Consider the following 21,258-nt stretch of genomic DNA (forward strand, 5'->3'; position numbering starts at 1 on the left):
TCCTAGTATCTAGGTGAGTCAGGTCCTGCCGAATGAGCCTGGTGATCTCTAATTGTGTCAGAGTCCGAGAGGGTGCATTTAATGAGTACAGGAAGGGGGACAATCTGTCCATGCTGAACCTATGTACCTGAAACCATGATGTCATCTCCCCATACCAGCATGTTGTGTCTCCCTGCAAAGCTAAGTATCGAGAGGACTCAAGTGCTAGGTGGGCATATCTGTCTCTAGGGAGGTCCCACAAGTGGCGTATAAAGGAGACTGATTTGGTAAGCGCCTCAAGCACTATTGGGGGGGCAGCTAGCTCTGCTCGAATAATGTCATGTGGTACTGAAGCCTTGCCTCTAATAAGCCGCGAGATCATAGAGACTAGAGGTGTCTCCATGTCTCCCCATCCATCAGTGCGACCCGAACTCTCGTGATGATCCAATGAAGGCCTCCATATCTGAACTCCATAGAGCAATGCGTAAGCCACCAAAGTGTCAAAAAGCCAGAGCTTCGTCCGAGGCTCCTGAAACTGAATCTGTGAACACATCCTCTCCAATCCACCCAATGCTGCATGTGCTCTGGTCAGTCTAGTGTCTGTTGCACTCCTCAATGAAAATGCTGGTCCACTAAAGACCACCCCAAGGTAGGTGTAAGCATCTGTAACTCCACCATCTCATGGCCGCATGACCACCCGAAGGTAGGTGTAAGCATCTGTACACTCCATTGTCCCATGACCGCAAGAGAGAGAGAGAGAGAGAGAGAGAGAGAGAGAGAGAGAGAGAGAGAGAGAGAGAGAGAGAGAGAGAGAGAGAGAGATTTTACGTCTATTAGAAGGCCGAAATCGGCCTATGAGACAAATCAATGTACATGGGTGTGTCTTCCGTCAATCGGAAAGACAAAAGTGCTGAAAAAATTGATTGACTGACTGAGAAAGCTGATACAAATCTCCATGATGAGAGTGTGAGTGTGTGGAGCACTATCACTATGGTAGCCTATATGCAAGAGGGTAGTACACACATGATATGCATCTGGGTGGTTGACTAAACTAGCTCCATCTTGTGCTAAAGGGTGGGTGTAAGATGTGGTACATGGGTGGAGGTGGAGCCAGGGCTGCTTGGATGGCTGCAGTGGGGTCGGCCATCATCTGGGCTCGTCTCTCCTCAGTGGCTCGGCGATCACGGGTCTGAATCTCCGCAATCTGGCGTCGATGAAGTCTGGGGGCCCGGCAACCTGTAGCGCGGGCTGTCTCCTAGCTCTGGAGGTCTCAGCCTGCTGAAGAGTCACCCCTCTGTGTGTGTCGGGTGGTGGGGGGGTTGGTAGATGTCGTGAGACGAAGAAGTCAGTGAGCTGGGTCTGTCGCTCTCCTGTCTGAGCTGTCGTGGGCTCAAGTAAGGCCTCTCTGTGGCTCTGTATCTCTAGTAAGAATCGCCCCAGCTGGCGCTGATCTCTGGAGTCCATGATCTCTCGCAGGGTAGGCTGCCCTGTGAATAAACCCTCATATCTGCCTCTGATGTCATCATATGCTCTGCATCTGCATACAAAGTGCTCCTCATCCTCTAGCTCTACTCTGCATACCCGGCATATCCGCTCCTCTCTAGGGGTGTCTGATGCTCTGCCAGTCTCAATCTCTAGTCGATGTGAGGAAACCCTCAGCTGGCCAATAGCTACTCTCGAGCTGTGAGGCATGTAAGTATCCATATATCGTGGTCGCTAAATGAACCCGCCTGCTAGTATGTCCAAGAACTGATCTCGGTAATGTGACCGTCTAGATGCCAGGTCGGGTGTGAGCCATGTCCGACTGGTGTAGAGCTGCCATAGATCCCGTCTGAGCACAGTGTTCCTCTCACTACGTGAGAGGCGGATGTGGGGTGAATCTGGGTCATACTGAAAGGGTGGTAGTCTATCCATGTCTAGACCCTGTCTGTCAAACCATGCTCTAACCTGAGTGTACCAAGCTCTGTCATACCATGTCTCTGAGATCTGTATAGCTGCCTCAAATTCTCTGCGTGTGAGTCTGTCTGCTGGGAGCTCTCTCATCCTCTGAATGAAGGAGATAGTCTGGAACAATGCCTCTACTATCATGGGAGGTGCCGCTAGGGCTGCTCTGATAATTTCATGTGAAATGGTCGGTTTCCCGCGAAAGAATCGCGAGATCATACGTACTTGGGGCCTCTCGACCGCACTCCACTGGGTGTCTGTGAGGCCTGGGGCCCAAACTGTTGCTGCGTACATCATAGCTGGTGTGACTAATGTGTCAAATAGCCACCCTTCGTACGGGGCTCTTGAAAGTGTGCCTGGTGACATCGCCGCTCTAACATGGCCAACGCTGCGTACCCCGTGTCAGTCTGTCTGTAGCTGCCCGTCTCATGGAGAAAAGACTAGGCAAACTCGTGAATGTGACTCCAAGGTAGACATATGAAGTGACGACCTCTATCTGCCCGGCGGCGGCTGTGGATACTGCTGTAGCTCTCACCATGGGAGAGGTGTGGAAGATCATGACCTTGGTCTTGCCAAGGTTTACTGTCAAACCCCTGTGTGTACAAAACTCATCCAAGGCAGCCAAGTGGTGCTGTAATCCCTCGGGTGACTCTAAAATCAATACAATGTCATCAGCATATAATAAAATGTGTACAGGTGTACTATGCGAGGTCTGAACCCTCTCCTCCAGCTCGTAGAATGTAGTCCTCAATCTCATCGATGTAGAGTCCGAATAGGGTGGGGGAGAGTGGGCAGCCCTGCTTAACACCAATGGTGCTAGCAATAGCCTAAGACAAACCTCCTAAATAGCGTACCCTCCCAGTCACCTGCTCATAGAGTGCATAGACGGCCCAAATCATATCTGATGGTATCCCCAAGCTTTGGAGGCGTCGGAAGAGCCTCTCTCGTGGCACTGTATGATGTATCAAAATCTTTACAGAAATTCACAAAGCAGCGATATAATCTCTTCTTCCGCACCTTTGCCCCATCAATGAGGCAGCGCAGAATGAAGATGTGATCAATAGTGGAGAAGGCCCGTCGGAAACCTGGCTGGCCGCGTGCTCGTAGACCCTCAATCTTTGCATATGAACTGAGCTCTGCCTCAAGTACTGCCCCGTATAGCTTGGCCCATGGGGTGGCCAATCATGATGGTCCTGTAGTTCCCTGGGTCCAGGGTGTCGCCAGATTTGTGGAGAGGCACAGTAGTGTGCACTGTGCCTGGTCCACTCCTCTGGGAATCCCTCCCCCATCGCCCGATTGAAAACATGTGCAATCAAAGGGGCTATAGTGGAAGTTGTGTATATCAGATGCTCACTCTGCAATCCTGTGTGGTTGGCCGAGCGGCCATGCTGTAGTCGGCCTATGGCCCTCTGTATCATCCCTGCTGTGAAGGAAGTGGAGCTAGTAGGGCGAGGCTCGGGTGGCGATGGGATGGGAGGCTGCCCAGGTACCTCGTATAATCTCTCAGCATAGTCATGCCATGTCTGTGGATCTCCAATAGGAGTGGTCGGTCATGGCTCTCGTAGAGTACGCCATGGTGCAGCACTATCCATGCTCATGAATAGGCGGTATAGCTCAAGCTCATGTGCCTCCTCAAAGGCTCGCTGCTTCTGGCGTGTGAGGGTCTTCATCTGTCTCTTGGCCTCTCTCTCAGTGATCTCTCCAAGTACTCGTTGAGCTCGTAGTCGACGATAGAGAGCCCTGCACTCATCATCATACCAGCGGTTCTGTGGCATAGAATGGATGTGATGTGTGAGGTGAGTAAGGGTAGGGGGGTGTCAGGGTGAAGCAAAAGAAGATCGTTCTCGACGTGGGCCGAATATATGGGAGCTAGCTCGTGTATGAAATGGATGGTGGTGTGTGGTGTGCGTGTGGCGGGTGTATGTGTGGGGGTGTCTCCCTTGAGGGAGAGTGCGAGATATGTGTGGTCGGCCCCAATGGGTATTTATGGGTGGGAATGTGAAGGAGCTGAGTGTGTGGGTGGCCTCTCTGGATCCCATGATGTAGTCTACTGTACTCCCCCCTCCAACTGTGACTGAAAATGGTGTGCATGTCAATCCTCCTGAAGCAGGCCACTGAGCCATCCCGTTATAAATAACGAGACGGTGTCGAGAGCCTAGTCTGAGTAGGTGGGGGCCGTAGAGTGTATGTGTAGTATCGGCTGAAACTCGTGCTGTGGTCTCCTCCTGTATGGCGGGTAGTAGCTGTGGGTCCTCTATGTCAAAAGCCTCGCATTGATCACTGCCTGTCCTGGCGTTGAAGTCTCCCATAAGGAAGACTTCCCCTAGTGTGGAGTACTCCATGTTCCCCTCTGAGAGGCATGTGTATGGTGAGTCCTCCTCTCGATCTATCATAGCAAATCTCGAGCCATGAGGGGCGAAGTAGCATAAAGCTATGTAGATGGTCCTCTCCTGGAGAGCTGTAGCCGGATCCAAAGATATCTGGCGTGTGGATCACGTGCGACAATCTGTATCCTGTTCTGAAGCCCATCTCTGAAGAGTATGGCTGCTACTCCTGATCCTCTCGTAGTGTGCTGGCGTGTACAATCTCTGTGTGTAGACTCCCAATGGAATCCATGAACCCGAGGTAGGCTCCTGTCGGGGCTCTCATGTGTCTTTGTCAAGAGAATGATATCTCTGTCTCGACTCACCTCCTCAAGCCTCTCTGGATGTGTCCATAGATCTCCATTGCAGTTCCAGACTGCAAGATGTATCTCCTCTGGTGTCTCATAGGCCGCGAATCCCTATGGGATGGCCTTGCCATCAATGATGACTCGGCCGTCTCTGTATGAAGCCTTCTTCCCCTCTTTGCAAGCTTGGTGTACTCGCGGCATACATGTCCGGCGATGAGCTACTTGCATAGGCGTGAGGTCGTCATCAAGGTAGATGGGGGGGCCTTCAAGCCCTCTCAAGATCACCCTCTTGCAAAGGAAGGTGGATCGTACCTCTTCGGAGGGGAAGTGTAAAATGAGAGCTCTCTTCCTCGTGGGGTCCCTTCCCGCTCTCCAAGATTTGATGAACCGGAGGGTCTCCTCTTCCTTGTAGCCAAGCTTCTTGCATAGTGTCTTCCCATTGGTCTCCGGAGTAGAGCCTTCTTTTTCCACCATGCCGGTGATGCGCACATTGAGACACCGGGCTTGTCTCATCTTCTCTTTCTCAAGAGTGGTGTGCACAATGAGAGCTTCTAGCTTGGTCTCCATGCTCGCGGTCAAGGCTTGGGTTAATTCTACCTTGAGGGCTTCCTTTGCATCTTCCTTGAGCTCCCCGTCCTCGGGGGTGAGGGATGCGATCGAGGCTTTGAGAAGCTCGATTTGCTCCCGCATTGCCTCCTTATCCTTGAGTCATTCGTCTTGTTCTTTCACCCTCTCTATCTCCCATTCTTCCTTCTCTTTCTCCCATGCTTCGCGTTCTGTGATGTAGGCTTCTCCGTCCTTCTCGAGTTTGCATAGGCGTTTGATGACGGATGTGAGTGTCGAATCCGTCATCTTTTTATTTTCTTTGATGGCGACGTGTAGCTTGTCTTCGATCTTCGTGAGGTCTTCAATTTTTGCCATTGACATGTCCTGTGTGCTTGGCTCTGTATTTTTATTATTTTTTTAAAATTTCTGAATTCTGAAATTTGAAATTTCTGTTCTCTGGTTTCTGCACAGGAAAAAAACTGCCTGCCTGATGATTCTGCTGATTGCTGTACCTGGGGGGGGGGGGGTTGTGTAGGGGGGGTGGGATTGCAGGTCAGCACGAGGCAGCGAGGGAGAGGCGCGTGGCTGCAGGGCAACGTGAGGTTGCAGGACAGCGCGATGGCGATGGCGGGATTGCTATGCAGCACATCGCGAGGCTATAGGGCAGCTGCAGGGCAGCGCGAGGGTACCTGCAGAGAGAGAGAGAGAGAGAGAGAGAGAGAGAGAGAGAGAGAGAGAGAGAGAGAGAGAGAGAGAGAGAGAGAGAGAGAGAGAGAGAGAGAGAGAGAGAGAGAGAGAGAGAGAGAGAGATGAAATGTTATATTAACGTCTTCAAAAGGCCATGTGACCTATGAGACCAGAACGTTACAATGTGGTGGATCTGATACAAAGTCAAAGTAAGAAGATGACAAAATGACAAAATAAAATACTATGGAATCTTAAACTGCTAGGTGTGAACTAAGCAGCTAGCTGGGATAGCTAGATCACAAGAGATCCAGCATCGGGCGTTGGCGGATCTCATCAATCTCCTCCATGGTCAGTACTCTGACCGGGCGTCGTGCGTGTCGGGCCAAAGTGATCCGAATCCTCTGATGCAACCTCTGTCGATGCTGTGTAGTCCTCCGCAGTCGTGGGTGTCTGGATCTCCCCAGCTCGATCGCTCGGTCGATCAGTGTGCCTCTGGTGTGAGGCGACGAGCTCTACTGTGGTAGTAGCTCCTCCGGGTGTCCAGTGGCAGCTCTGAAGAAGTCTGTGATCTGTCTCTGAGACTGGCTAGCCTCTCCTCTCATCAAGCTCTCTCTGTGTCTGCGCAGCTCGAGCAAAAACAGACCCAGGCATCTGTGATCCTCGTACCGCATGACTCTGGAGAGTGGTCCAAAGCCCTCTCTGAACAAGCAATGGAAGCGGCCTCGTATCTCGTAGTAGACGGGGCAGTGGCATGTGTAGTGCAACTCTGTCTCAGGCTCAGTGTCGCACAGGGGGCATATCCTGGCCTCTGCTGGTACTCCTCTGTATCTCCCAGTCTCGATCCACAGCTGGTGTGAAGATGTGCGTATCTGGCCAATAGCACATCGTATCCCATGAGACAAGTGGGTGTCCATGTATCTGGACCTCGTCACAAAACCGTCTCCTTAAGCTGGAGAAGATGCTCTTTGTAGAAAGCCATCTTCATGCCCAACTCCTGTGTTGGCTGTATCCATGTCCTCCTGGTGTCTAGCCGAGTCAGGTCCTGGCGGATGAGCCTGGTGATCTCGAACTGTGTAAGAGTCAGAGAGGGTGCATCCAGTGAGTAGTGGAAGGGAGGTAATCTGTCTATGTTGAACCCATGCGCCTGGAACCATGATGTCATCTCCCCATACCGGCATGCTGTATCTCCCTGCATGGCTAACTGTCGAGAGGACTCAAGTGCAAGGCGGGCATATCTATCTCTGGGAAGTTCCCACATGCGGTGTATGAAGGAGATAGATGTGGTGAGCGCCTCAACCACTAGTGGGGGGGCAGCTAGCTCTGCCCGGACAATAGCACATGGTACTGAAGCCTTAGCTCTAATGAGCTGTGAGATCATAGAGACCCGAGGCTTCTCCATGTCCCCCCATCCATCAGTGCGGCCTGTCCTCCCGTGATGATCCAATGAAGGTCCCCAAATCTCAGCTCCATAAAGCCATGCAGAAGCCACCAAAGTGTCAAAGATCCAGAGCTTCGTCCGAGGCTCCTGAAACTGAACCTGTGAACACATCCTTTCCAATCTACCCAATGCTGCATGGGCTCTAGTCAATCTAGTCTCTGTTGCCCTCCTCAATGAAAATGCTGGCCCACTAAAAACCACTCCAAGGTAAGTGTAGGCATCTGTATATTCCACTGTCTCCTGGCCGTATGTGAATGCGGGCACTGACCTCCTGATCCACTGTGGGGTGGTATTAAATACCATGACCTTGGTTTTACCAAGGTTGACGGACAAACCACTTTCCTGGGCAAACCTATGCAAAGCATCCAAGTGACGTTGCATCCCCTCCGGAGAGTCGGAGATCAACACAATATCATCAGCATATAACAATAGTGGAATCCATGTCCCTGCCAGCTGTGCACCTCTAATCCCTCTCAATGTAGTCAGAAACCTCATCCACATGTATACCAAATAGAGTAGGGGAGAGGGGGCAACCCTGCTTCACCCCAATAGTTGAGTGAACCGGTGTGGATAGACCCTCTGAGGTGCGTACATGCCCCACTACTGACCTGTATAATGCCATGACCCCCCAAATGAGCTCTGTGGGTACTCCCATCTGCTGTAATCTGCGCATCAATCTAGCTCTGGGTACTGTGTCAAATGCTTTGCGAAAATCCACAAAGCTACAATAGATCCGTCTCCCATGCGACGTGCCCTCCTCAATGATGGCTCTGAGTGCCAAGATATGGTCAAGAGTAGAAAAACCCCTTTTGAACCCTGCCTACCCGGCTGCACGTATCCCCTCCCTCTTTGGAGTCTGCCCATCTACTCAGCTGCTGCTCAAGAATAGATGCGTACAACCGTGCCAATGTGTGACCAATGATGATAGTGCGATAATTCCCAGGCTCCATAGGGTCTCCCGACTTGAAGATAGGTACAATAGTAGATAGGCTCCAAGTATCAGGCAATCCCTCACACATGGCACGGTTAAACATAACTGCTAGAAGCTCTGCTAGTAGATCTCTTGCATGCGTGAAATGCTCAGCGACTAAGTCATCATGACCATATGCTCTCCCAGTCCTCATCTTGTCAATGGCCTTCCTCACCATATCAGCGGTGAAAAAAGTACATGTGTGTGGGCATGGATGGGGGGGGTCGGGAAGGGGGGGGGGCTGCTCAGGAACTGCGTAGAGAGATGATGCGTACTAGCCCCAGGCTTCTATAGAAGTGATGGCAGGGTGGGGGGGGAGTGCTCATGAAAGAGCCGCCATGCCTCACGTGAGTCCTGACTCAAGAATAGATGGTATAGATCCTGCTTTATGCGAGCCAAAAATGCCCTCTTCTTCTGCCGCAGCAGGCGTCGGAAGTCAATCTGTGACTGTCTGTGAGTGACGTCCCCCAAAAGCACCTCCCTCTGAAGTCTAGCTGTAGTGTCCCGGCATTCCTCATCATACCAACTGTTCTTGGGCATGCTCCCCGAACAACGTCTCTGCTCAAGTTGGGTATGTGGGTATGCCTCTATTGCTGCATCATGCAGTGTCTGTGTCAGTATAGTAGTAAGCTCCTCCAGAGGTCGCCCTGGCTCCTCTGTGCACAGGCGTCCGTAGATCCCATCTATGTATACAGAGTCCGTCTTGTGCGTGAAGGTGTAGCGAGTAGGGGCTGCTGCCCGTGGCCTGTGTGCTACACTAAACTGAAAAGAGATGGTCAACGACACAAGAGCATGATCCACTGCCACACCAACAGGTCTGGGTCCAACCGTGAGATCCTGGATACTAGAGATGAGGCTCGGCTGTGCCATGACATAATCCACTGTGCTGGCTCTATGTCTGTGTGGAAAGCATGTAAAACTCCCCGCAGCGGGAAATTTCTGTAAGCCATTCAAGATGGCCAATCAGTGTGCAGTCCCCATGTCTATCAAGTGTCGTCCATACTCAGTGTGTTCCCCATCTTGTGATAGTCTGGATAGGCCCGTCTCTGCCATATCCAGCTCTCTCGGCATCTCCTGTGAAGTATCATAAAATACTGTCTGATGATAGGCAGTCCTAGCATTGAAATCCCCTAGAATGATGATGTCATCATCTCTAGAGAACTCCCATATGTCATCATCCAAAATAGAAAAGGGGGACTCTCCTCTGGGTGGTGCATAAACTGACGTACTTGAAGGAAAGTAGCAAATAGCAATGTAAAGATATCTGCTTGCCTCTGCTCTCAGTCTCACCCACATGTACCTAGCTTGCTTATCCCTGCGGGCTATATGTATCAGTGGCTGCAACTCCTCCCTGAATAACACTGCCACTCCTCCTGAGCCCCGTCCTCTGTGCTCTGATCATGTCTCCTGTCTACAGGCTCTCCCATCTATATCCACTAATGTGAGGCATAGACTACCTAGGGGCTTGATGTGTCTCAGAGTAGAAGATGATGTCTCTTCCCGTAAAACTATCCTCAAAAGCACCCACATCAAGGCACATAGATCCATTACAATTCCAGGTGGCAACTTTGAGTGTGGTCCCATAGGTCTCGCACCGTCATGTGGAGCGCCGCTCTACAATCACCACCCGACTATCTCTGTAGAAGGCCGTCTTTCCCTTCTCCCTTGCCGCTTGAATCTCTGGCATTACCTCTCTCATGTGCGCAAGCTGTGTGAGAGCGAGGTCATCTCCGAGGAATATGCCCGTTTTTTTTAGTGTAGGACGCCTTTTCAAGAAGTCCTTCTTTGCCTCCATGGATGGGAAACGGATGATTAAAGCTCTCTCTTTTGAAGTCTCCCCATTTCCTTGTGTCTTCTTCCCTACCCTCCATGCCTTTGTATGAGTAGCCTCACTACCCATCATGCGAAGAAGTTCTGCGACTTCCCCTTCCACATCATCTCGGTCCTTTAGACCGGTTACTCTTATATGCAAAGCTCTAGTTTTCCTTCGCTGCTCTTCTTCTAGAGTCATGTTGATGATTATAGGAGTGGGGACAGATGTGGTTTCTTTCCCTTTCCCTTTCTTAGCGACTTCTATCAATTTCTCGGCCTCATCTGCCTTCTTCTGTGTCTTCGTGATCACATCCATCCACGGAGACGTCTTTACCACATTCTGTTTCTCCTCCTCTTTGATCATCCGTACCTGCTCCTTGATGACCTTGATTTCCTCTATCACCGAGGGCTGCAATTCCCCTTCCTCTAGGTCACCGCTTGCTCTATCACTCAGCTCCCGCTTGAGGGCTGAGACCCCTTCTTTGAGTGCTTGTGAATCCGCCTTAAGTGCTTGTAGCTCTGCTTGCAGGTCTTCTTTCTCCTTCTTCCATTGCATGCCCTCGTTGAGGAATATTTGAAGAAGGTTGGCCTTCTCTTTCCACCATCCTGCCGTATGTGCTTTCCATTCTTTCATCTCTCTTTCCATTTGTGTTATCCGCTTGTTTGTACGCATGAAGGTTGCCTTTGTATGGGGCTTGCAAGCTGGTGAAGCGCTCATGAGCTCCATTTGTATTCGAGTTATGTATATAGAGTTGTCCTCTGATTACGCATACGTAGCTGTCCTCAGTTATGCATATATGGACATCCTCAGTTATGCGTACATGGACACCCTCATATGTGCATACATACTACAGAAAATTACAGAAAGATATCAAGACTTCTGCAATTTCAGAATTCTGCCCATTTTTGCCAAATTTTGCAATTTCAAATTCTTTCTGCAATCAGTAATTTGCTTGCTGTTTTCCTGGATTTTCTCCCCCTGATTCCTGCAGGTCTAGGTCTGAGTTTTCTGGTTCTTGCCGGGCTGAACTTCTGCAGGTGAAAAGATTCTGAAAAACTGAAAACTTAAAAAACGAAAAATCAAAAATCCTCTTCAGATGTGCTGGCGTGACAGGGCTGGGGGGCGGGGTGGGCTGGCTATGTGGCTGGCGCAACAAGGGGGGGGGAGTGGGGGGTGAGGGTGGGGCGGGACAGGCTTGGGGGCGGGGCGCGCTCTCACAAGAGCAGACCAGCGTGGGGCAGCAGGGCCTGCGAGGCCTGTGGGCAAGATTGGGGGGGGGGGGGGTGTCTCAGCGATGGCGTGGGCAGCAGCATGACGAGCCAGGATCAGCGTTGCAGCGTGAACCAGGCAACAGCAGCAGCGCGAACTAGGGAACAGCAGCAGCACGCCAATACAGCAGCAGCAGCGCGAAGAGAGAGAGAGAGAGAGAGAGAGAGAGAGAGAGAGAGAGAGAGAGAGAGAGAGAGAGAGAGAGAATGAAATGTTATATTAACGTCTTCAAAAGGCCAAAATGACCTATGAGACCAATCTGTTACAAAATGGTGAATCTAATAGCATGTCTGGGTACAAAAGAACTAGATACTAGTGGGTGTTGGTACTGAGGGGTACTGCAGGCATTGAGGTACTGCGGGGTACTGAAGGGTACTGCGGGTATTGAGGTATTGCGGGGTTCTATGTCGACGACAATGATATCGACGACGAGGTACTGATGGGTCTATGTCGATGACGAGGTATTGATAGGTCTATGTCGACGACGATGACGAGGTTCTTGATGGGTTCTGTGGATCCTTATGCCGAGCCAAGGCACAAGGGGTACTAGGTGCTGGGGTACTGTGTCGATGTCGATGTCGATGACGACGACGACGACGACGACGCTACGGCTGAATGCTGGAATCTGCTAGCGAGGTCGATGGCAAGGGATCTGCAACCACGACGAGGCTAGGGTGAAATCTGCTAGCGCTTCTTGACTGAAAACGCTAATCATGCCGGCTGAAAACACTGGTCTTCAAGGGCTGAAAACACTGATGGAGAGGAGGCTAAACGCTGGACGATCTGGCGCTGCAAACGCTGAGGCTTTTGGCTTTCTGCTCCTGCTTCCTCCTTTGCCAAGTGCTAGCGCCCAAAGGCTCCTTATATAGGAGGCCCAGGCTGGGTCGACCAGGCACATTGATGCCCCCACGACCAATTAATAATAAGGCTGAAAAATGACTGTTAAAAATAGTATGCTAAGAGGTGGTTCACACGCAGCAAATTACCTACATGCTGAAATGCTGTCTTGTGCAAGAGAGGGTATGCAACTATGACCGGCCTGGACATGCACGTCCTGCTAGAGGCTCACCAAGGTGCTAGGCTAGGTCCTAAGCTAAAACTCATGCTAGACTGTAGCAGAAGCATGTCCACGTAGCGCAAGTGAAGTGCGCACGTGTCACTTGGTGATAACCTCGACCCAAGATGACTTCTTTTCCTCCTCCTCCTTGATGACCTCAGTTGTTCTTTGATTGTGTTCAGCTCCTCCATCATGGAAGGCTGAAATTTCCCTTCTTCAAGTCGCCCACTTTTGGCTTCAAGAAGCTCACCTTGCAGATTTCGGATGATGGAATCTTGGATCCCCAAAGGGTGGTGCCCCTTGCGGTACTTCTTTCTTTATTGAGCTCACCCCTTGGACACTCTTTTATATGTACAAGGGGCCCCTAAACTAGGCGCCCTCAAAAGCACTGCAAACTGCTGAAAACAGGGCTCCAAAAGCTGGCCTCAAAAGCATCCCCCATTTTTTTCCGTACAGCAGTCCGCAAATTGCGATGCGAATTGCGGAGGCATGTACACGTCAGCAAGGCGGGAAGAGTTGCCACATCAGTTTGGCCCGCCCGGTTATTGTCCAGCAGCCTTTAAGTGTCCAGCTTGCCGCGCCATCACATTAGGGACCTAACCCCCCTCTTGAAAGAAGGGTAGTCGCCCTTGATTACGTCATCATTAACACAAAGTCTCATTATTAAGCAAGATTAAGAAAAAGGATTGTGATCGTGTGATTGGTTGATTCTACTGAGTCTTTCAATTCCATTGCATCTGACACTGACACCTTTTGGTCTATCAGATTCTGTTGTAATGATCTTTTGTAAATTACCATGTGTCTATGTGGTTGGGGTTATTCTCAGTAGAAAGAGTTCTTGTAGTGGGTCAAACAAAATGATGGCTTTTGTGCATTCAATAGTAAGTGGACAGGTATTTGTTTTGTGAAATCATAGCTAAGAAGTAAAAAAGCTATTTGTTACCTTCCAACCCTGTTTGGTGTGGCACGGAGAAAAACTACACCTTCAACTGATTACACATGAATGTTGCCAATATATCATTGTTAAGAATGTTTGTCTACAGGTTGATTCAAAGACAGTGATGGGATGGTACGTGTAAGGTGTAGAAGACAGTGTTGAAAGATCATGGATGCTTGAAGCCTTATTTCCTGGTGTGTTTCAGGCAGGAAAGTGATATACAGCTTGTTATTCAGATTGTAAAAAGTGGCAGTGCCTGTTCCAAGAGGTACACAATCTCGTTATTGAAGGGTGCATTCGTGTTTTCTTTGCTAGCTTGCTGCTTAGGTGCAATAGAAATTGTCTTCCATTAAACTTTTTTGAAGTAATTTCTGTGTTTAAGAATCTGCGACAGCGAAGACTTGACAACCAAAATCGTGGAGGGCGACAGCAGCAAGGATCGCATAAATGTAAACCCACGAACAGAACCTGCTGCAGGGGAAGATGTTTCGTCTGAACAGGAATCAAGAAAATTGCAAGAGAACATTCATGGACCTACAGCTACTTTTAAAATTTCCTCGAATACCGAACATGGACCTTGTAAAACACAGATAATTTTGGGACGAGATAAGCAGTGTATTGAACAGAGTGTGTGTGAAGGAAACAGGGCATGTACTTGCAACCAAGGCCAAAACTTAACAACTGAAGTTCTATTTCTTCTATCTTTCTGTGATGCATCTCTCGTGGAAACTTCATTTGATGCAGTCATTAATATGCTAAATGCATCCTGGATAACGAGAACGAATTTTACTTCTGCATACTCTCATGAGCAGGAAAGTTGTGAAAAAGACCAAATATGTTTTAACAAATCTGGAGATACTCAGGACAATCTTGCTTTTTTGCTTCAAAGAAGCAAAGGAAAGGCTAGTCATCCAAATATAGTTCCAGTCTTAGGAGCCTTTAAGAGCAAGGATGGATTATTTCTCTTCTATCCTGCAGCACCATTCACATTGGAAAATATCTTGCACTTTAGCCCACAGGCTCTAGATGATGATTGGAACAAGCGGTTTCTTGTTTACCAGCTGCTGTCTGCTATAGCCTATCTACACAATTCAGGTATTATCCATGGTGATTTGAAGCCCTCGAACATTTTGTTGACAGACCAAATGTGGTGTTGGATTACTGGTTTTCATGTTAATGCTTTTGAAAACTCAACAAAAGGAACTGTAGACTTATGCAGCTCTCTAAAAGCTGGTCCCGACGGAGATTTAAGTGCAAAGAAACCTAAACCACAGACATTTTCGGATGATTTACAATCTGCTGTGAGGCTTTGGTGCAAAGGAGAGTTGAGCAATTACGATTATCTTCTTATTTTAAACAAGCTTGCAGGGCGTAGATGGGGGGATTGCAAGTTCCACACAGTAATGCCATGGGTCATTGATTTCAGTGTGAAACCAGAAAAATTGTCAGACCATGGATGGCGGGACCTTACAAAAAGCAAGTGGCGTCTAGCAAAAGGAGATGAGCAGCTAGATTTCACATATGCCATGGCAGAGATACCACACCATGTCTCAGATGAGTGCCTGTCTGACTTAGCCGTCTGCATATATAAAGCTCGCAGGCTTCCACTTTCTATCTTAAGGAAAACTGTTCGTTCTGTATATGAGCCAAATGAGTATCCTGCTTCCTTGCAGCGTTTGTATCAATGGACTCCTGATGAATGCATTCCGGAGTTTTATAGTGATCCTTCCATTTTTTTTTCAGCTCATTCAGGAATGAGCGATTTGGCCATACCATACTGGGCCAAGGATGCTGAAGAATTTATTTTGATACACAGAGAAGCATTAGAAGGACACCATGTGTCTGATTATTTACATCATTGGATTGATCTTACATTTGGTTATAAGCTGTCAGGTGAAGCTGCTATAGGTGCTAAAAATGTCACTTTGGTATCTACAAGTCCAAAGTTACCACGATCGCAAGGTCGGCGCCAACTTTTCACATTGCCTCATCCAAAGCGGCAGAAGGCAATGCCTTATAACACACCTATTAGTAACTATAGAAAGCACGATGAAAGTGTTTCTACTGATGGAGCCTTCAAGAAGAATTTTGATTGCAAAACAAAGGCATCTGTACAAATGGTAAAAAAATATTGCCCACTCCATAGTTTAGAGATTATGGAAGAGATAGCTTCATTTTGTCAGCATTTGAGACACTTGTCACCAGTGTATGCTTCAGATAAGCGTAATATGATGGAAAAAGTCCAAGACAAGTATACATCAAGAATATCAGATGTAAGTTTTGAAATGTATCTTCAAGACATGCCAACATCATGCAAGCACAACTTCATAGAAGCTAAAGAAACAAGTGTTGCTGAGTTGTTAGGAGCTTTGGATGTAAAGATTAGTGGTGAAGGGACTTATCAAGATTTTCTGCTATGGCAAAATACAGCAACACAGAATAGCACATCAGTTGAAGGAGCTGGTTGTGATATTTTTGCAATTGGTTGCATCATTGCAGAGCTTTATCTAGGGAGGCCACTTTTTGACCCAATCTCGATGGGAGAGTTTGAAGAGCGTGGATTGGAGCCTACTGTGCTACAGCAGCTGCCTGCTCATGTTCAGTCCCTTGTAAGACTGATGATTGATATAAATCCAGTACGGTATGTTTTGCCTTTTTGATTCTTAAAAGAGGCTTTTTTGATTCACTCCCTTGCTTATACTTGCATTGAAAAGCATTGTTGCAGAAGGATTTGTGCTGCCCGCTTACTGGAATCACCCTTTTTTCCTCCCACAGTTCGAACAGTTCATAGTTTTGTTTCCTTGCTGTACCTCATGGATGACCAAAAAAGCAGACTTGAGGTTGTAGCAAGATTAGCAAGCCATGGTGCTTTCATACTCATGGGCTCTGTAGCTGCCAAAAAATGCATCTGTTTTGGACTCTCATCCCTGGTGCTACCCAGTGAAAACATTCCTGTTCAAGAATGTATTGCTTTTCTGAATGCAGCATTACTGTCATTGAAGCCACATGATGCAAAAACGCTACTCATTCCTGTGATACAGCACTTCTTGCAGGTATAACTTTTTGAGCATATGGATGTCTCTATGGATACGGAGTGTGGGGAAACTAAAGAAAACTTAGGTCCAATTAAGAAGCTGAAATTAACTTTATAGATTACCAAAACAGGAACTTCAGCAATGGCTAGTTTTGATTGATTAACAGTGGTCTCAGAAGGTCAACTTTGTCTTTAGAAGTATTTGTCAAGTTTTGTACTCTTTACCGCCTTGTCTGCTAGCTGCTTTGATCACATGACTGCTTGCTAGCTGCCCATGCATTTGAGAGTCTCTGCATCTTTTGCTAAGGTCCCCTTGGCCTCCCTTGGATGGTTAGTCCACCCGTCGATGTAATTTTTTGACCTTTTTTAATATAATTTCCTCGCAGATTATAATTAGTATTTTCAATAGTATAAATGTCATTCATATCACCATTCATTGTTGTGTTTATTCTTGGCTTTCTTGAGGAGATTAGACGTCAAACAAAATGTCCACGTTGTCGATCGCCCCAGGGATTCAAAGTGAACCTACTACCCTTGACAGAGCCAATAGTGCAAGTACGGGGAGAAAGGGTGATTGGGAAAGCATCCTGTGGTAGATAGCTATTGTCTCCTTATTGAGCTTCACGGACATTGGAATTGGAATTAGAACGGTCAAAAACCCCCATAGTTTTTTTTTTCAGGTCGGGCGATGACGTGGCGACAAATCTGCTCATTGTGAATAGCTCAACAAGTTTCACTAAAAGTAAAACTTCAGATTTTCACTAGAACGCAAGTTACAACACCTTTTTACTATTTTCACAGAGGAGAGCTGCATGGAGGCCATCCTTTCTGTTTCTGGACGGGGATACAACACACCTTTCTATTTTCAGCCATAGAGAGCTTATCTCTATCTAAAGAAGCTGTTCCGTCTCATTCTAAGCTCTTTGGCGAAGAGAGAGAGAGAGAGCACGCTTACGCGCTCTCTAATGCTCTTGTGAAGAATTGAGGGGTGTAGAAGCTCTACACACACACACGATAGTGAAATGTTGTTGAATTGATTGGGAGAAGGTGAGTGATCAAAGACTAATTGCTGAATTTTCAGCATCGAGGGACTCTCCTCTGGCACATTCGAAGGGCCAAAGAAGACAACCAGTTGTGTGTTTTTTTCCCCTGTGCATGTATATACGTCCATCACTCTGGGGCTATCTTATCTTTCTATTTGCGCACCAAGCAATACACTCTCTGTTGTGTGCCTTGAGCTTCATCATCTTCTCCAAGGTGTGTGTGTCCTTGCTATTTCCAACAATTCGTATTAGAGCAAGTCACGTTCTCATGGTATTGTTGCAAGCATCCCTTGGCTCACGTTCTCCCGATTTTTCGGAGCTGTGGCGAGCGTCAACAGCTCGACTAATGTTTCGGGAAAACTTGGTGTCTGGAATGTTGTGCAAGGCACTGATGTACGTCCACCTTTTGTGGATATAGGCTTTGTTGAGGATGTTGCAGGTTCTAGCAGATCTGTTGCTTCTAGAGTTGTTAAGCACACTATTACTCCTCACATTTGTTTAGCAAAACCAGCAAAACAGGCTTGGGATACTCTGGTTGGTCTTTATGCAAGTCACAAGGAGGCAAAAATTGCATTGCTACGTAAAGAGCTGGAGCTGAAGATCCTGCAAGAGGAAGATGACATGGACACTTTTCTTGTTGGCATCAAGGATACGAATGAGCAACTCATTTGTACTGGTGAAGTTATTTTTCACAGTTTACCTTATACAAACTGTTCTCGATGTGTTGCCAGACTCCTACCAGACTTTTGCTAGTACTTGGAGACTTATGACCCAAGGAAACCCCCAACCTGTGACGTTTGATGCATTATGTACATTGCTATTATAGGTGTCACTTTCAAGAAAGAATAGTGTTAAACAACGTGCAGTTGAACAGGCTTTTGTTGTTGCTCAAAGAGGAGGTGGTAACAACAATGTAGTAACTTCTTGTGGTTCTTCTATAAGTAGAGGATTACTTGTGTCTACTGCTTCTACTGACAGCAATTCGTCTAGGAATTTATAGCGATAAAGGCAAGAAGAAGAGGTGTTGCCATTATTGCAAGGCTAATGATGACTTGATAAAGCAATGTTCTAAGTTGAAAGCAAAAGATGCCAAGAAGAAAGAGGTTGGGTCTACTACCAGGGTAGCCATTGCAGAATCTTTAAAAAATGGAGATTGTGATATTGATATAGATGTAGAATGGGCATTGAGTGTAGAGTGGACTTGTAATCCTTCTGTCCCGGATGCATGTATGTGAGTTGCTACAGAGTCAGATGTTTGGTACTTTGATAGCGGTGCTACAAAGCACATTACTTCGCATAGTGACTAGTCTACCTCTCTCGAGGCTATCCCTCATGGGAATACAGTCACTTGTGCCAACAATGCCTTTTGCCCGGTCAAGGGAGTTAGAAAGATTGTGCTAATTGTTGCGAATAGCAGTCCTTTCATACTTGTTGATGCACTTTATGTACCAGGGATCACAACTGCCCAAAAGCAGCCAAAATCAGCCAGCACAATTTCTGTACGCTGTCAGTAGAAATCACGGAATTCCGTATGCTGCCACGTCAGCATGTCATCGCGTTCAAGGGCCGTCCATACAATGCTACGTGAGCTTGTCGGCACATTTCTCGGGGGCCTGCAACGTCAACAGTTTGTGACGTACCCCCCTCTTGAAAGAATTGTAATCGCCCTCGATTACGCTTGCAAAATAGACGGAGGCCGTAAAGTGTCTTAGTAGACACTCACTGTTAGTATCCTCACACTAGACACGACACATCTAACACTTGTACAAAACGATAGTCACATCATAGGACATCACATGACAAATCACATACAAATTCATTCCAAATCTCAGACCATGATCATCGGCAACGTATTTAGTAATCACATCTAGATCCCTTCTGGACCTCACGGATGCCGGATTAACTAATCCTTATTGCAATCATGTTTATAGAGTTTTTTGAGACCGAAATGCTGCAGTCATTTCGTCTTTCAGTTCCTGGACTCAAACAAGTTAAGTACAGATCAATCATTTTTATTTTCGGGAATTCCTGTTATAAAGTCATAGAGTAGAATACTACTCAGCCCTTTAGTATCCCTGAAACTCAAAGGGGACATCAGTGACTTTATTCATGATCAGGGTAATCCGTTGACAATGGAGTGGAGTGACTCCCCTCTTGTGCAAACCCCTGCACTAGATTCACCCTCGCTGAAGTCGGGGTTCTATCGGAGCAGATTATGCTAAACCGAATGCTTCAAGGTAAAGTTTCAAACTTTGAGGAGTATCTGGCATCTGCTAGGTCCTCCTCCTCCATCTTCTTTGTATCCAATGCATGACAGTTCTTGAACTTAACCAAGAACCGCCTAATCGTTTTACCTTTTATCTTTCTGTCCTCGTGTGCCAAAATCTGTTCTGGAATGAGTATCTCCTCGCTTTCCTCCACTTTGGGTTGCTCATCAGGCTCCCCATCATCGGGCCACATCGCCTTTAAAAGGCTTCCATAGACTCACATGGAATGCATTGTGAATCTTCCAAGTATCGGGCAACTTGAGTCTAAAGGAGACATCTTTTATCTTTTCTTTTATCTGGAAAGGACCATAATACCTCATGCTAAGCTTTGGAAAAAGCCGCTCCTTTCCCTTTTTCTTTCTCAGGCGTGCCTTCTCAAAACGTAAGAGCACCCAATCGTCTTTTTATAATTTCAAATCGCGACGGTGTCGATCTGCTGCCTTCTTGTGTCTTTCCTGAGATTTCGCTAAAGCCTCCCGGACCTTGGCAAAAGCAGTGTCCAAGTCCCTCGTGTACTGGTCGGCTTCAAAATCGTATCTTTCGTGCTAAGGAAGGGTGGAACCTTCGGAGCACCTTCAATGATTTCAAATGGCACCTTCCTTGTCGAAGAGTGGATTGTGTTATCGTAGGCAAATTCCACCAAGGCCAAAAGTTTTTCCCATTGAGTCTTCTAATCAGAAATATAAGACTTCAATAAATCCAGAATGAGTGAATTTGCAATCTCAGATTGCCCATCTGTTTGCGGGTGGAATGATGATGAGAACTGCAACATGTGTCAATGTTCTCTCAAATAGCCTTCCAAAACAAACTCGTGAATCGGGGATTTCTGTCGGAGACTATTGTCTCAGGCATGTCATGTAGTCTGAAAATCTGTGCAATGAACAGTCTCGCTAAATGATCCGGCTTGACTGTTATCTTCACTGGAATGAAGTGAGCTTGCTTGCTAAATCTGTCGATAACAATCCAAATGCCATCATGCCCACTCTGTGTCTATCGGGCAAAGAAAGCAACCTTGACGAATGAAAAGGGCCGAAAAATTGTACTTGATGTAAAACTGAAGTGCGAGTCCGTCCCTATTGTATTGGCTTCGACCATTTCTAAATTTATGAAATCCAGTCTCTTTGTTTACTCGATCTACTTGAAAGAGTTGAATGATATACACAGAACGAACATGTTTGACCTTGACAAAGAACGCCAAGATTTCCTCCACACACATGCTGGTTGTTTCTCTAAGGGCCTGCCAAGCGAGTTACCCCCATCTCGTCCTAAGGATCACACCATTGATCTGATTCCTGGAAGCACACCACCGAACTGGCCACCTTACCGTGTTAGCCGAGCCCAGAATGAAGAGATCATGAACCAAGTGAAAGACCTTCTGGAAAAGGGTCTTATCCAGCCGAGTACTTCATCCTACTACTCTCCGGTGTCGTTAGTATTAAAGAAAGGCGGATCTTGGAGAATGTGCATTGATTACAGAGCACTATCAAAAACAGATTTCTGATTCCAAGGATCGATGATATTCTTGACCGACTTCAGGGATCCTCTTGTTTCAGCAGGATTGATTTGAAAAGCTGATATCATCAGATGCTAATCACTTCGGGAG

The 21,258-nt window shown here is 47.4% G+C and overlaps 1 protein-coding gene and 1 pseudogene across 7 annotated transcripts in view; one reads left to right on the forward strand and one right to left on the reverse strand.

Moving 5' to 3' along the window:
- LOC147454132 (protein GFS12-like) overlaps positions 1-21,258 on the forward strand; it is a 192,659-nt gene that overhangs the window by 8,877 nt on the left and 162,524 nt on the right. For all 7 annotated transcript variants that reach the window (XR_015188597.1, XR_015188596.1, XR_015188598.1 and 4 more), the window contains 4 exons: positions 13,418-13,443; positions 13,517-13,579; positions 13,694-15,952; positions 16,037-16,364. Coding sequence is in view for 4 of the 7 variants with exons in the window: in XM_086516145.1 (XP_086372271.1) it covers positions 13,418-13,443; positions 13,517-13,579; positions 13,694-15,952; positions 16,037-16,364 (2,676 nt within the window). In the remaining 3 variants the exon portion in view is untranslated. The remainder of the gene's footprint in view (positions 1-13,417; positions 13,444-13,516; positions 13,580-13,693; positions 15,953-16,036; positions 16,365-21,258) is intronic.
- Positions 798-3,011, reverse strand: LOC147454133 (uncharacterized; annotated as a pseudogene).

Source organism: Adiantum capillus-veneris, chromosome 7 (assembly GCF_014529385.1).
Source record: "Adiantum capillus-veneris isolate H3 chromosome 7, ASM1452938v2, whole genome shotgun sequence".
NCBI classification, from domain to species: Eukaryota; Viridiplantae; Streptophyta; class Polypodiopsida; order Polypodiales; family Pteridaceae; genus Adiantum; species Adiantum capillus-veneris.